The sequence below is a fragment of the Delphinus delphis genome, chromosome 3, assembly GCF_949987515.2.
Source record: "Delphinus delphis chromosome 3, mDelDel1.2, whole genome shotgun sequence".
NCBI lineage: Eukaryota > Metazoa > Chordata > Mammalia > Artiodactyla > Delphinidae > Delphinus > Delphinus delphis.
The window spans coordinates 170,585,077-170,596,784 of NC_082685.1; the positions used below are offsets into that span (position 1 = coordinate 170,585,077).

General features: G+C 47.9%; 1 protein-coding gene across 1 annotated transcript; it reads left to right on the top strand.

Annotated features, from left to right (window-relative positions):
• The first annotated feature begins 2,603 nt into the window (after positions 1 to 2,603).
• On the top strand, positions 2,604 to 3,191 carry LOC138414030 (probable inactive protein kinase DDB_G0270444). The gene has a single exon (XM_069540533.1). The coding sequence runs from the start codon at positions 2,604 to 2,606 to the stop codon at positions 3,189 to 3,191; it is 588 nt and encodes a 195-aa protein (XP_069396634.1).
• The last annotated feature ends 8,517 nt before the right edge of the window (positions 3,192 to 11,708 follow it).

An 11,708-nucleotide genomic window follows, 5' to 3' on the forward strand; every position in this document is an offset into this window, starting at 1 on the left:
GCACAATGGGACACCTTGGCAGCTGGTCAAGAACTTAGTGGAGATCTGCTCTGTGCTCTCAAGCGGCCTGGGGACTGAGTAGACAACACACAGAAGGATGACAGGAAGATGATGAATTATAGGCCATAAGTCTCATTTCAGCCATACCGAGAAAACTTCCTGCTTGTGTGTTACCATAATCCACCGGTGGATGGGAGTGAGTAGACGGGGGTGCATTTTAGGACATGCCACACACATACCCAGAGCAAGCAAGGTGCAGACAGTGCCCAGAGGACCATCACTAGACGCCCAAGGGATGGACCTCAAGGCACAAATTCTCTGAAAAAAGACAAGGTTGATTATCTGGCTTTGGTGTAGCAGGACCACTTGGCCAAAGGTGAGCTCTAGAACAGAAGAAAGAATTTCTTTTAGTTTTAATGAATAGTCATGCTCTTTACTTCCTTTTCCAAGTAACACTTTTCAAAATAATCTGGTGGTTGTTCCGTCTTAAAATAGAACTATAATATGCAATACAGTGTGAATAGATATCGATGACTCCTTATAGCTCAATGTCACTCTCGGTGGAAAACAGGAAGTTTGAAAAGGTAGGTTTAAAAAGATTAAAAGGAGAAACTTGATAGGACAGCTCATACTTTGGAGATTGCTAAATACCATGAAAAGCATTTTTAGGATGTGCTGGTGTTTGCTTGTTCATCCAATAAGTAATTATTATGACCCACGTGTTGGGCACCGAGCTGAGGCCACAGTGATGAACAGGTCAGCGTGGCTTCTGCCTCTGTGAGCTTTGGAGCTGGTGATGACAACCGATGGCTCATGGGTGATTTCAAGAAGCACAAAGGAATATGAAAACACAGCTGTGATGAAAGTGTTTACTACAAGGAATCATCTCCATCTAGGAAATGGGGGACGGCTTTGTGAGGGAAGAAAGAAGACACTGGGGCCTAAAGAAGGAGTGGGAGCAGAGAAGGTAGATGTGGAGGACACAGCCTCCCAGGCAGAGGAAACAAAAGCAGCAAACAGTGTCACTGAAGATCCATGAGCCACGTGGGGGACCACAGGGTGAGGGGGAAACACGGATTGGGGCTCCAGGAGGCCACCTGTCATGGCAGCCGGTCTTTATGGAAAGTCTTTCAACAAGTAACTTGGCCCAATGTACTGGTCACCTGACTACAAATGGCACACTCCGGAGGGTCATGGGTCAGGAGACCTGGGCCATCACTCAGGTGAGATTAGTGTGGACCAAGGTGAGGGCCAAGGAGATGTCAAGGAGAAAATGAGCTTATGTACGGGCCCATGTGGCCTCTGATATTCAGCTAAGTATCATTCTGGGGTGTCTGGGAGGTGTTTCCAAATAAGACTGGCATTTGAATCAGGGGACCCTGTAAAGCTGATGGCCCTCCCCCATGTGGGTGGCATCTTCCTATCCACCAGGGTCCTGAATACAACAAAAGACAAAGGAAGAGGGAATTTGCTCCTTTCTTCTGCCTGACTTTGAGCTGGGACATCCGCCTCCTACTCTCAGACTTGACTCAGAGGGGCTACAATACCAGCTATCCTGGGTCTCCACCTGAGTGTCAGATTGGGAGACTTTTCATAATTATGTGAGCCAATTCCTCATAATAAGTAGGTTAATATGATATTGTATATGTTATATAAATATTTGTGTATATATTTCTCCTATTTGTTCTGTTGCTTAGGAAAATCCTAATACAGCCACCATCTTTCTCTAGGGTCTGGGGAGACACTGTACAAAAAGCACCTCATGCCATAAACCTGTTTTAGTTGATAAGAGAAAGAAATTAAACCTATGAGAGTGGAAGTGATGGGCTTGTGTGAAGGTCTCTGCTTTCCTCCTAAAAGGACAAGGAAGAAGAGCTGGCTGGGGTATCCCTTGCCTGCCTCTTCTTTCCTTGAATGGGATGGTGTAGTCAGTTCAGTGATGTCCCTGCCCAAATTCTTGTCCACCCACATAGGATGTGGCCTTACTTGGAAGTAGGGTTTTGCAGATGTAATCAGAGAAGTTTTGATGGGGTAGTCTTGGGTAAGAGTGGGTCCCAATGCAATCCAAAGATAGGTACTTTTGTAAAAGGGTAATTTGGGCACAGACACGGGTGAGATCACTATGTGAGTATGAAGGCAGAGACTAGAGTGAGGTGTCTAAAAACCAAGGAACCCCAGGATTACTGGCAACTCCCAGAAACAGGAAGAGGCAACTAATGATCCTCCTTAGAGCCGTCTGAGGGAGCAAGGCCTTGCTGACACCTTATATTCAGACTTTTGGTCTCCTGAGCTGTGAGAGACTAAATTCCTATAGATTAAGCTGCCCCATTTGTGCCACTTAATTACAGCAGCACAGGCCAAGTAAAGCAGGAGAGGTGTCAGGTTCAGGTGCAAGAGTCCACCACTTCTCTGTGCCCTTGGCTGTAGGAGTGAGGATGAGGGCCAAGGTGGTATGATGGAGGAGAAATGGAGACAGAGATGGAGATGGAGAGTGCTGGGCCGTAAAGATGTCAGGGAATGGTCATGATGGAGGAGAGTTGGAATTGGAGATATAAGTGGAGATGGAGGTAAAGATAGAGATGGAGGTGGACGTGGAGGTGTAGATGGAGGTGGAGGTGGTGGTGAAGGTGGAGATGGAGGTGGAGACGGAGTTGGAGTTGGAGGTGGAAGTAGTGATGGAGGTGGAGGTGGTGATGGAAGTGAAGATGAAGGTGGCGTTGGAAATGGAATTGGAGATGGAGGTGGAGATAAAGGTGGAGGTGGAGGTGGAGATGGAGATGGAGGTGGAGGTGGAGGTGGAGTTAGAGGTTGAGATGGAGGTGGAAGTGGAAATGGAGGTGGACATGGAGGTAGAGGTGGAGATGAAGGTGGAGGTGGAGGTGGAGGTGGAGATGGAGGTGGAGTTGGAGGTGGAGGTGGAGGTGGAGATGGAGTTGGAGGTGGAGGTGGAGGCAGAAGTGGTGATGGAGGTGGAAATGAAGGTGGAGTTGGAGGTCGAGGTGGAGATGCAGATGGAGATGGAAGTGGAGTTGGAGGTGGAGTTGGAGGTGGATATGGAGATGGAGGTGGAGATGGAGATGGAAGTAGAGTTGGACATTGAGGTGCAGGTGGAGTTGGAGGTGGAGGTGGAGATGGAGGTGGATTTGGAAGTGGAGGTGGAGATGGAGGTGGAGGTGGAGGTGGAGGTGTAGATGAAGTTGGAGGTAGCAATGGAGGTGGAGGTGGTGATGGAGGTGAAGATGGAGGTGGAGATAGTGGTGGAGGTGGAGTTGGAGGTGGAGGTGGAGGTGGAGGTGGTGATGGAGGTGGAGGTGGAGATAGAGGTGGAGGTGGAGGTGGAGGTGGAGATGGAGGTGGAGGTGGAGGTGGAAGTGGAGATGAAGGTGAAAGTGTTGTTGGAGGTGGACATGGAGGTGGAGATGGAGGTAGAGGTGCTGATGGATGTGGAGGTAGAGATGGAGATGAAGGTGGAGGTGGAGTTAGAAGTGGAAATTGAGATGGAGGTGGAAGTGGTGATCGAGGTGGAGATGGAGGTGGAGGCGGAGGTGGAAGTGGAGGTGGAGGTGGAGTTGGAGGTGGAGGTAGAGGTGGAGGTGGAGGTGCAGATGGAGATGGAAGTGGAGTTGGAGGTGTAGTTGGAGTTGGAGGTGGAAGTGGAAGTGGAGTTGGAGGTGGAAATGGAGGTGGAAATGGAGATGGAGATGGAGGTGGAGGTGGAGATGGAGATGGAAGTGGAGTTGGAGGTGGAGGTGGAGGTGGATTTGGAAGTGGAGGTGGAGATGGAGGTGGAGATGGAGGTGGAGATAAAGGTGGAGGTGGAGGTGGAGGTGGAGGTAGAGGTGGAGGTGGAGTTGGAGGTGGAGGTGGAGGTGGAGATGGAGGTGGAGGTGGAGGTGGAGGTAGAGGTGGAGGTTAAGTTGGATGTGAAGGTGGAGGTGGAGGTGGAGATTGAGGTGGAGATGGATATGGAGGTGGAGGTGGAGATGGAAGTGGAGATGCATGTGGAGGTGGAAGTGGAGGTGGATGTGGAGGTGGAGATGGAGGTGGAGTTGGAGATGGAGGTGGAGATGGAGATGAAGGTGGAAGTGGAGGTGGATGTGAAGGTGGAGATGGAGGTGGAGGTGGAGATGGATGTAGAGTTGGAGGTGGAGTGGAGTTGGATATGGCAGTGTAGGTGGAGGTAGAGGTGGTGATGGAGGTGGAGGTGGAGATGCAGATGAAGGTGGAGGTGGAGGTCAAGGTGGAAGTGGAGATGGAGGTGGTGGAGGTGGAGGTAGAGGTGGTGATGGAGATGGAAGTGGAGTTGGAGGTGGATGTGGGGGCGAAGTTGTTGGTGGAGGTGGTGATGGAGGTGGAGTTGGAAGTGGAGGTGGAGATGGAGGTGGAGGTGGAGATGGAGATGGAGGTAGAGGTGGAGGTGAAGTTGGAGGAGGAGGTGGAGGTGGAGGTAGAGATGGAGGTGGAGATGGAGGTGGAAATGGAGGTGGCGGTGGAGGTGGAGGTGGGACTGTAGGTGGAGGTGGAGATGGAGGTGGAGATGGAGGTGGAGGTAGAGGTTGAGGTGGAGATGGAGGTCGAGATGGGGGTGGAGGTGGAGGTGGAGTTGTAGGTGGAGGTGGAGGTGGATGTGGAGGTGGAGTTGGAGGTGGAGTTGGAGGTGGAGGTTGAGGTGGAGTTGGAGGTGGACGTGGAGGTGGAGATGGAGATGGTGATGGAGATGGATATAGAGGTGGAGATGGAGATTGGTGTAGAGATGGAGGTGGAGGTGGAGTTGGAGATTGAGGTGGATGTTGAAGTGGAGTTGGAGGTGGAAGTGGAGGTGTATTTGGAGATGCAGATGTAGATGGAGGTGGAGATGGAGGTGGAGTTGGAGATGGAGGTGGAGTTGGAGGTGGAGGTGGAGATGGAGGTGGAGATGGAGATGAAGATGGAGGTGGATGTGAAGATCGAGGTGGAGATGGAGATGGAGGTGGAGCTGGAGGTGGAGGTGGAGATGGAGATGGAGGTGGAGATGGAGATGGAGCTGGAGGTGGAGATGGAGATGAAGATGGAGGTGGAGGTGGAGGTGGAGATGGAGGTGGAGTTGGACGTGGAGATGGAGGTGGAGGTGGAGGTGGAGGTGGAGCTGGAGGTGGAGGTGGAGGTGGAGATGGAGGTGGAGTTGGACGTGGAGATGGAGGTGGAGGTGGAGGTGGAGGTGGAGGTGGAGGTGGAGGTTGAGATGGAGGTGCAGTTTGATTTCGAGATTGAGATGGAGGTGTAGATTGACAGCCCTGGGCTCTCCTGGCTCCATCCTCCTGCTGTCTGAGACAGTGCCATCTGATATGCTTACACTGCAATTACTCAAGTACCTCGTTTCTTCCACAGAACACATCTAACAAATTTTGTGTTTTTACAGAAGGGTCTATCTCCTTAAATTGGCCGCTCGATACTGAGTCCCGGGGCGAGCCAAGGAAATAGAGGAATGAGACGTGTCCCTCTCAGGATGTCTGTCCCCAGCGTTGGCTATGCACCTATAACTGGGCTGCCCGCAGCCGTGTTGCTGTGAATCAGGGCTGAGCTCAGAGGAGCAGCTCAGAGAGTCATCCAACACCCTGGCCAGCCAAGTGCTCAGAGGTGGTCTGATCACCATGCAGATGCCTGGCTGATGAGAAGCACAGGCAGGAGCAAAAAGTGGTCCACGCTTGGCTTGCTATCCCTGAGCAGAGCCAAGAGCAGGAACCCAGCCTGCAGCCAAAGGTTCTGGATCCCTGGGAGCAGAGCTCTCAGGGGACGGCGGCCCCCTCCTGCTGAGATTTGTTACAAGCATACTTCCAGAATGTCAGACCCATGAGGATAAGGCCATCACGGTTTAGTGGAAAGAGCACAAGGCCATGTTGAAGGTCAGAATGTTGTGAAATGGGAGGAGGGGTTAGGTTTGCAGACTGAGGATCTTGAGGCACGTGACGAGTCAGATCAGCAAGTGGACATGGCTGGGACACCAACACTAGATCCTGGCCGTGGGGCGAATTGCAAAGAGCAGGACAGCGGAATTGCAGGAAAGGGTGCACTTAAGCCGGGCTGCACGAGAGGGCGGAGTCATCGTGAGGTGCCTGTGTCTGGGGATCCCTACACCTGGTGCAGGTCTTAAGGAGGAGTTGGGAAACTCATCTGCCAGGACTCATGCCCCAAACCATCATTCCTGAGACAGACACATGGCGTACAGACCAAAGGGCTGCTTAATGGGGTGCGGAAGCTGCGGTTTTGCCGTTTGCAATTAAAATTTCTTACTCGAAGCTTAAACGTGGGTGCCTTGCCTGGGCTGGTGACAGTGCAGCCGCAGACATTGAGCAGGTGAGCTGGTCAGGTACCACGGTGGTCCATGCAGAGTGGCCTGAGGCACTTCTGCAGGTGGACCCACCCCAAGCAGCGTGTGCATGGAGATGGAGTAGGGGGAAGACCAGGTCTCAGGGAAGTGAAGGGTAACCCGCAGCCCCTGCCCTGCTGGACTCAAGCTGGAGTGGCTCCCACCTCTGGTTCTGGCCACCAGCTGGGTGGTCTGTGGGTGATGCCTTCACACAGACAGGGACCCTCAGGGCTCCCCAGCCTCCCTGGACGGGGTTCCAGGACTCTCACACAGTCCGCTTCCAGGTGGCTGGAGGTAGAAATGGGGCACTTCCCATTTTCCACGCAGATTCTTCAAATCTCCCCAGGGGAATAACGGGAAAGCAGCCATTTAAATATTTGTAGTTTATCTGCAACGGGTCCATAACGTCTTCAAGATCCAGTTGCATGTCTATTACTTCCAAAAAGATGTGACATTGATTTTCTAAAAACTGCTTCAGTTTATTTTGTTCTTTAACTCCAATATTTTTTTTTCAGGTCACTCAGTCTTATATTAGTTCACATGCCAGGTATTCTATGAGATCAATTCAACATCATAAAGACAGAAAATACTTCCATACTCCAATTGGATTCTTCTTCAAGAAAAGAGCTTCTTATTCCAGTCGGATCATGGGCGGTGATTACAGTAAGTGTGAATATTTCACTGAGGTATACTTCCTAGGTAATGGCGATAATTCAAGCAATGGTTTATTCCACATCAAATAAAAGGGAACTTTTTCTTCTTTCTCCTATTGGGGTTTGCTTTGGAAACAGCAGTAATAGCCATTTATTGCATGATGTCATTCATAAATCATAATACTGGTGACTTTACATCAATATATTAAAACTAAATTGCATCACATAGGTTTTAGGAAATATTTTTGCTTCTGAAACCGTAATTATTTAAAAATTCTATCACCACCCCAAATCCATGAGCTCTCATACAGATGTATTATTTTTCCCTGATTTTACTTCTTCTCTGTACGTCACTCCTACGATGGGAGCCACGTCCAACACCATTTAGCGTTTCTTGTCTCACGGTTGACACGATAGCGTCATCAAAATCATATTCATAAAAAGTGATGATTAAACATCTTTCTGTACAAGTGTTACATAATGTTGCAGATCTATTACTAAGAAGGCCTCTTTCCTGTGACCAAAGAGAATAACCTAATTTGAACTAGAGGAAGGGAACAGAATCGTTAAACAATCCTTTGCATTTTAAGCAACACTTAATTAGAAACACACTTTAACCACCAAAATGATAAAAATCCAAGAGATTAAAATTTGAGTGTCAATTATCATAAAATTCATCATTGTAATTCTTATTAAAACTCAGTGTTTAGATAGGTAATGATTTTATAATATACCAATTTACATAAGGAGTCCAGAGATGGCTTATTATTTCGATTCTGCACAATTACAATTCTAGCTCCATACATCAGAGCTCTTAGCAATGTAAAATCATTGCGCTAATTAATAAGCTATTTCCTGACTGCAGCTAGTTATGGTGGTCCTGCAGCTGACCTCACGGAAGACAAGCCATCTCTGAAGTGTCTGTGTGTAGCTACAAACATAATGATGTGCCAGGAGGGAATCATTAAAAATAATTTACACAAGCCTTCATTTACAAGATCTTTTGATAGCACGCTTCCCCCGGAGTTTAGATCCACAGTGCAACCCCTACCATTTGGAAAGTGCCAAGCAGGGGAGTGAAGGAGGGGGACCTAAGTGGTTAATTAAGAGCCATTCGGACGCCACGAGAGCCTCCTGAAAAATCCCTCTGATGTCTGCTGTGTCAAATGTCTCTCACAGGCAAAGCCACAAGAGGCAGCTGCCATCACAGGCTAATTACGGGGGACGAGCAGCAGCTGAGAGTGGACGTCTCAGTGAGCACCCAAGCTTGAGATTGAGCAAAGCAGCCTTTTGTGTGGCTGGACCGGAGCGCGAGCCCGGTGAGCTGAGCTGGGCTGAGCTGAGCTGAGCGGGGGATAATCGTGAACGATCGACTCTCCAGAAAGACAATGGCCAAGTGTGGTGACAATGCTTCACTCTCAACCTCCAGAATTTCCCCCTAATTTCTTAAGAAAATAAGTGAGAGGAAATCATTCTTCAGAACGGGGAATTCTTTAGATTCATTCTTAAGGAAATCAAGTGGACCCAACAACAAGTAATTAACAAAAGCCATTGAGAACATCAGAGGCATAGCCTTGGTGATGTATGTGCCCGCACACACGCGCGCACACACACAAACACACACACACACACACACACACACACACACACACACGGCACAGCAGAACAAAACAAAACAGAAAATAAAGTTCTAAAGACCTTGAGTCAGGCCAACTATGCACCGGTTAATGTATTCAACATGAAATAATTGCATAGGACCGCTGTGATGCAATATTGTACAAGGGACAGGACCCTGTTAGCAAAACTCACCAAGGGACGGTCTTAGAAAACAATGAAGGGAAAATTAGCACTCTCTCCATAAAAAGGAGAAACTGGTTATTAAGAAGAACAAAGATGCTGGCAGGGGCATCAGACTAGTTAGAATGAAGATGCTTACACCTCGGGAGGGATCAGTAATGGGTGATAGGATCCTATAGTCAGTGTCTGACCGGACAAGTTATACTAATACATAAATCACTAAACGTCTTCATCCTTTGCTCTAATCTATTTACCCACATATGGACGAGAGAACTGAAAAGCACTCACCCTGAAAAGACTTTGTCCAGAAATTGATAAATGCTTTCATCTGATTCAGGAGGGCTGTATGGAGCCAATGTGTGGGTTTGGACAAAAGACCAATCAAGAACCATGAGGTCCATGTAGACAGCGGACTTCAGTCTACATGACACTGTGTTTCAGAAGCAACATTGTCAGGATCAGGGAAACCTAGGCCTCTGGAGGCTTTTAGGGTAAGGAAAAAAAGAGCACGTTGTAATAGTCTTTAAATAACGTGTGTGGATTTCCCATGCTAAACTCTAAAAGAGGTCTGTCTTGAAAATGCTGATAGCTTTATGTATGTCATTAACTGTTGTGAAGTTTGTGCAAAGACAAGCTTGGGTATTTAGCTGAAGAACTTTTATTGTAATCCCTGTCTTTTAACACCGGCTTTTGCCGTGGAGAAGAGATTCAGGTTTAAAGCGTGCTTTGAAGTCCAGGTAGTCAACTCCAAGACAAAAGGAAACTAGACACAAATCAACCCATAGCACGGGTGTAATTAATGCCCCCTTCCACTTCAGGAAGACTTTGCAGGTAGACACTTTGTTCCTCTGAAGGCCCTGCTGAGGTGCAGTCGACACGGGTTCATTTAATCAATTAATTTGTATATTCATCCTTTGAGATAATTGGTAGGTAGCCGCTCGCCTACCTGAAGAATTTTGGGGGTATAGTAATCCACTTGTGTTTGGTATCAATTTTGTAATAAAAAGTGGAGGAATAAGAAATGAAGACATTGAGAGATGCTCTCAATTCCGTACCACCTGCCATCCGGCACGGAGGATGCCTGGGGAAACACTGCTGAAAGAGACAGTCTTGACTCATGCTGTTCAAGAGTTAAAACAACCTGCCGTCCCTCCTGACCTCCCCCACGTGGTTTCTAACTCAGGAGAACAGAAAGGTGGATCCCTCTTAAAGGTAGGTTATGTAAGGCAAGCGCCTAGTAAGTGTGGATGAGAATAAATGTTACTTTACGTGTGTGAATGGCTTGCTCAATCCAATGAAAGAAGTAAATAGAAAGGATTCACCCAGACCCACAAAGAAATGGTAAACCAAAGCCAAAAAATTGGAAATTTATGGCAGCTCATATAAATAATTTTAATTAAGATAATTCCCAAACCAATGGAACCCCTAAGCCATGCGTCTTCTCAGAAAAATATGTTCACACTTTTAAGAAATTACGTACTGTTTTGCTTCAAAAAGCAAATAAAATATTCAACACATTAAGGCTTCTGTCATAATCCTAGACATCGGGCCTTCATGCTTGAGGTTAAAATTGTATTTGCCGGTCATGTGGTCTACAGTATCCAATGACTCTTACAGGCCAAATCGCCGTTAGATTTACCCAGATACTTTGATATTCTTGACACGTATTCATAGGCTCACGTTGCAATGTATTTTCATCACATTGAAAAGTAAATGATTGCACATACATATGAAATCAATCTATGAAATTTCGAGAAAACTCAGTGATGATGGTGAGTCTTCATTTGTTGATGGTTTTATGGATTTGGTTGGAAAAGTTCAGTTCAACACTTACCCATGTATTTTGAGCAATTATGGGCCATGAAGTCTGCTTCTATGTCATCAAAATAGAGAAAATGTGCTGAAAACCGTGTTGAGGTCAGTAGTTCTTATTCAGGAGTTTATTTATGGAGCCCAGTAGGGAAATACAGTCTGGATTCGTCGGGGAGATGAACAAGGCATCCTCCCTCCTGGGGACAGAGGTGAGACCAGCCCCAGAGGAGGACCCTCCCCGAGAGGAACTTTTCTAGATAAAGAAAATGCATGAAACCCTCCCTTGCACAGGCCAGCCAATCTCTCACCGCACGGTTCTCTCTCACACAAAGGAGGGGCACTGGATGTGTTTAAACTATTTTATTGGCATTTCCAAACAAGTCCATGCTGAACTGCATGTTTTTTTCAAAAGCTGAGGTTTTGTTTTTTTTAGAAAAGATTGTTCCCTTATGAAGCAGCCCCATGCCTATTCTCGGGCCTTCTCCAGAGGTGGTCTTCCCCTGGGGGCAGTGTGGGACCAGCTTCTCTGAAGGACTAGGCAACACTTGGACCAGGAGTGCTCAGCAGGTGACCCCTGCCTCCCTGGGAGCCGGGGCCACCTGAATGATGCTTAAGACCAGGGATCCACCACCCTCCGGGGGTGCAGACAGACTTCAAAACGTTGCAATTAAATGGGAGCTGCTGAGATTATAGGGCGATATTAACTATCATTAAGCGATTTCTGTGTGAAGGAGACGAGCAAGCCTTCCCACGTCGGCCTGAAAGTGTCCTCAGACCTGCGCGTTTACAGGGAATTTGATAAACACTTGTACTTGTTGGGGTATTTGTCTGACAGGCAGACCGCATGTATCACCTTTACAAAGACATCAATGTGGCTACAAACTCGATGCTCCGATTCCAAAGGACAAGCGCCGGCCTGTCCTGCAAAACCGCACGGCTCATCCGGAGCAGGGAGGGGCCCGCTGCCTGTCTTTCAAGAAATTACCTCCGTTTTCTTGAAATAATAAACAGAGCTTCCCGGACTTGAGAGTTCTGTTCACTCACGGTGGAGGTGAGCCTTTGATCTTTTGTTGTCGCTTAAGCCTGACACGACCCGGGCA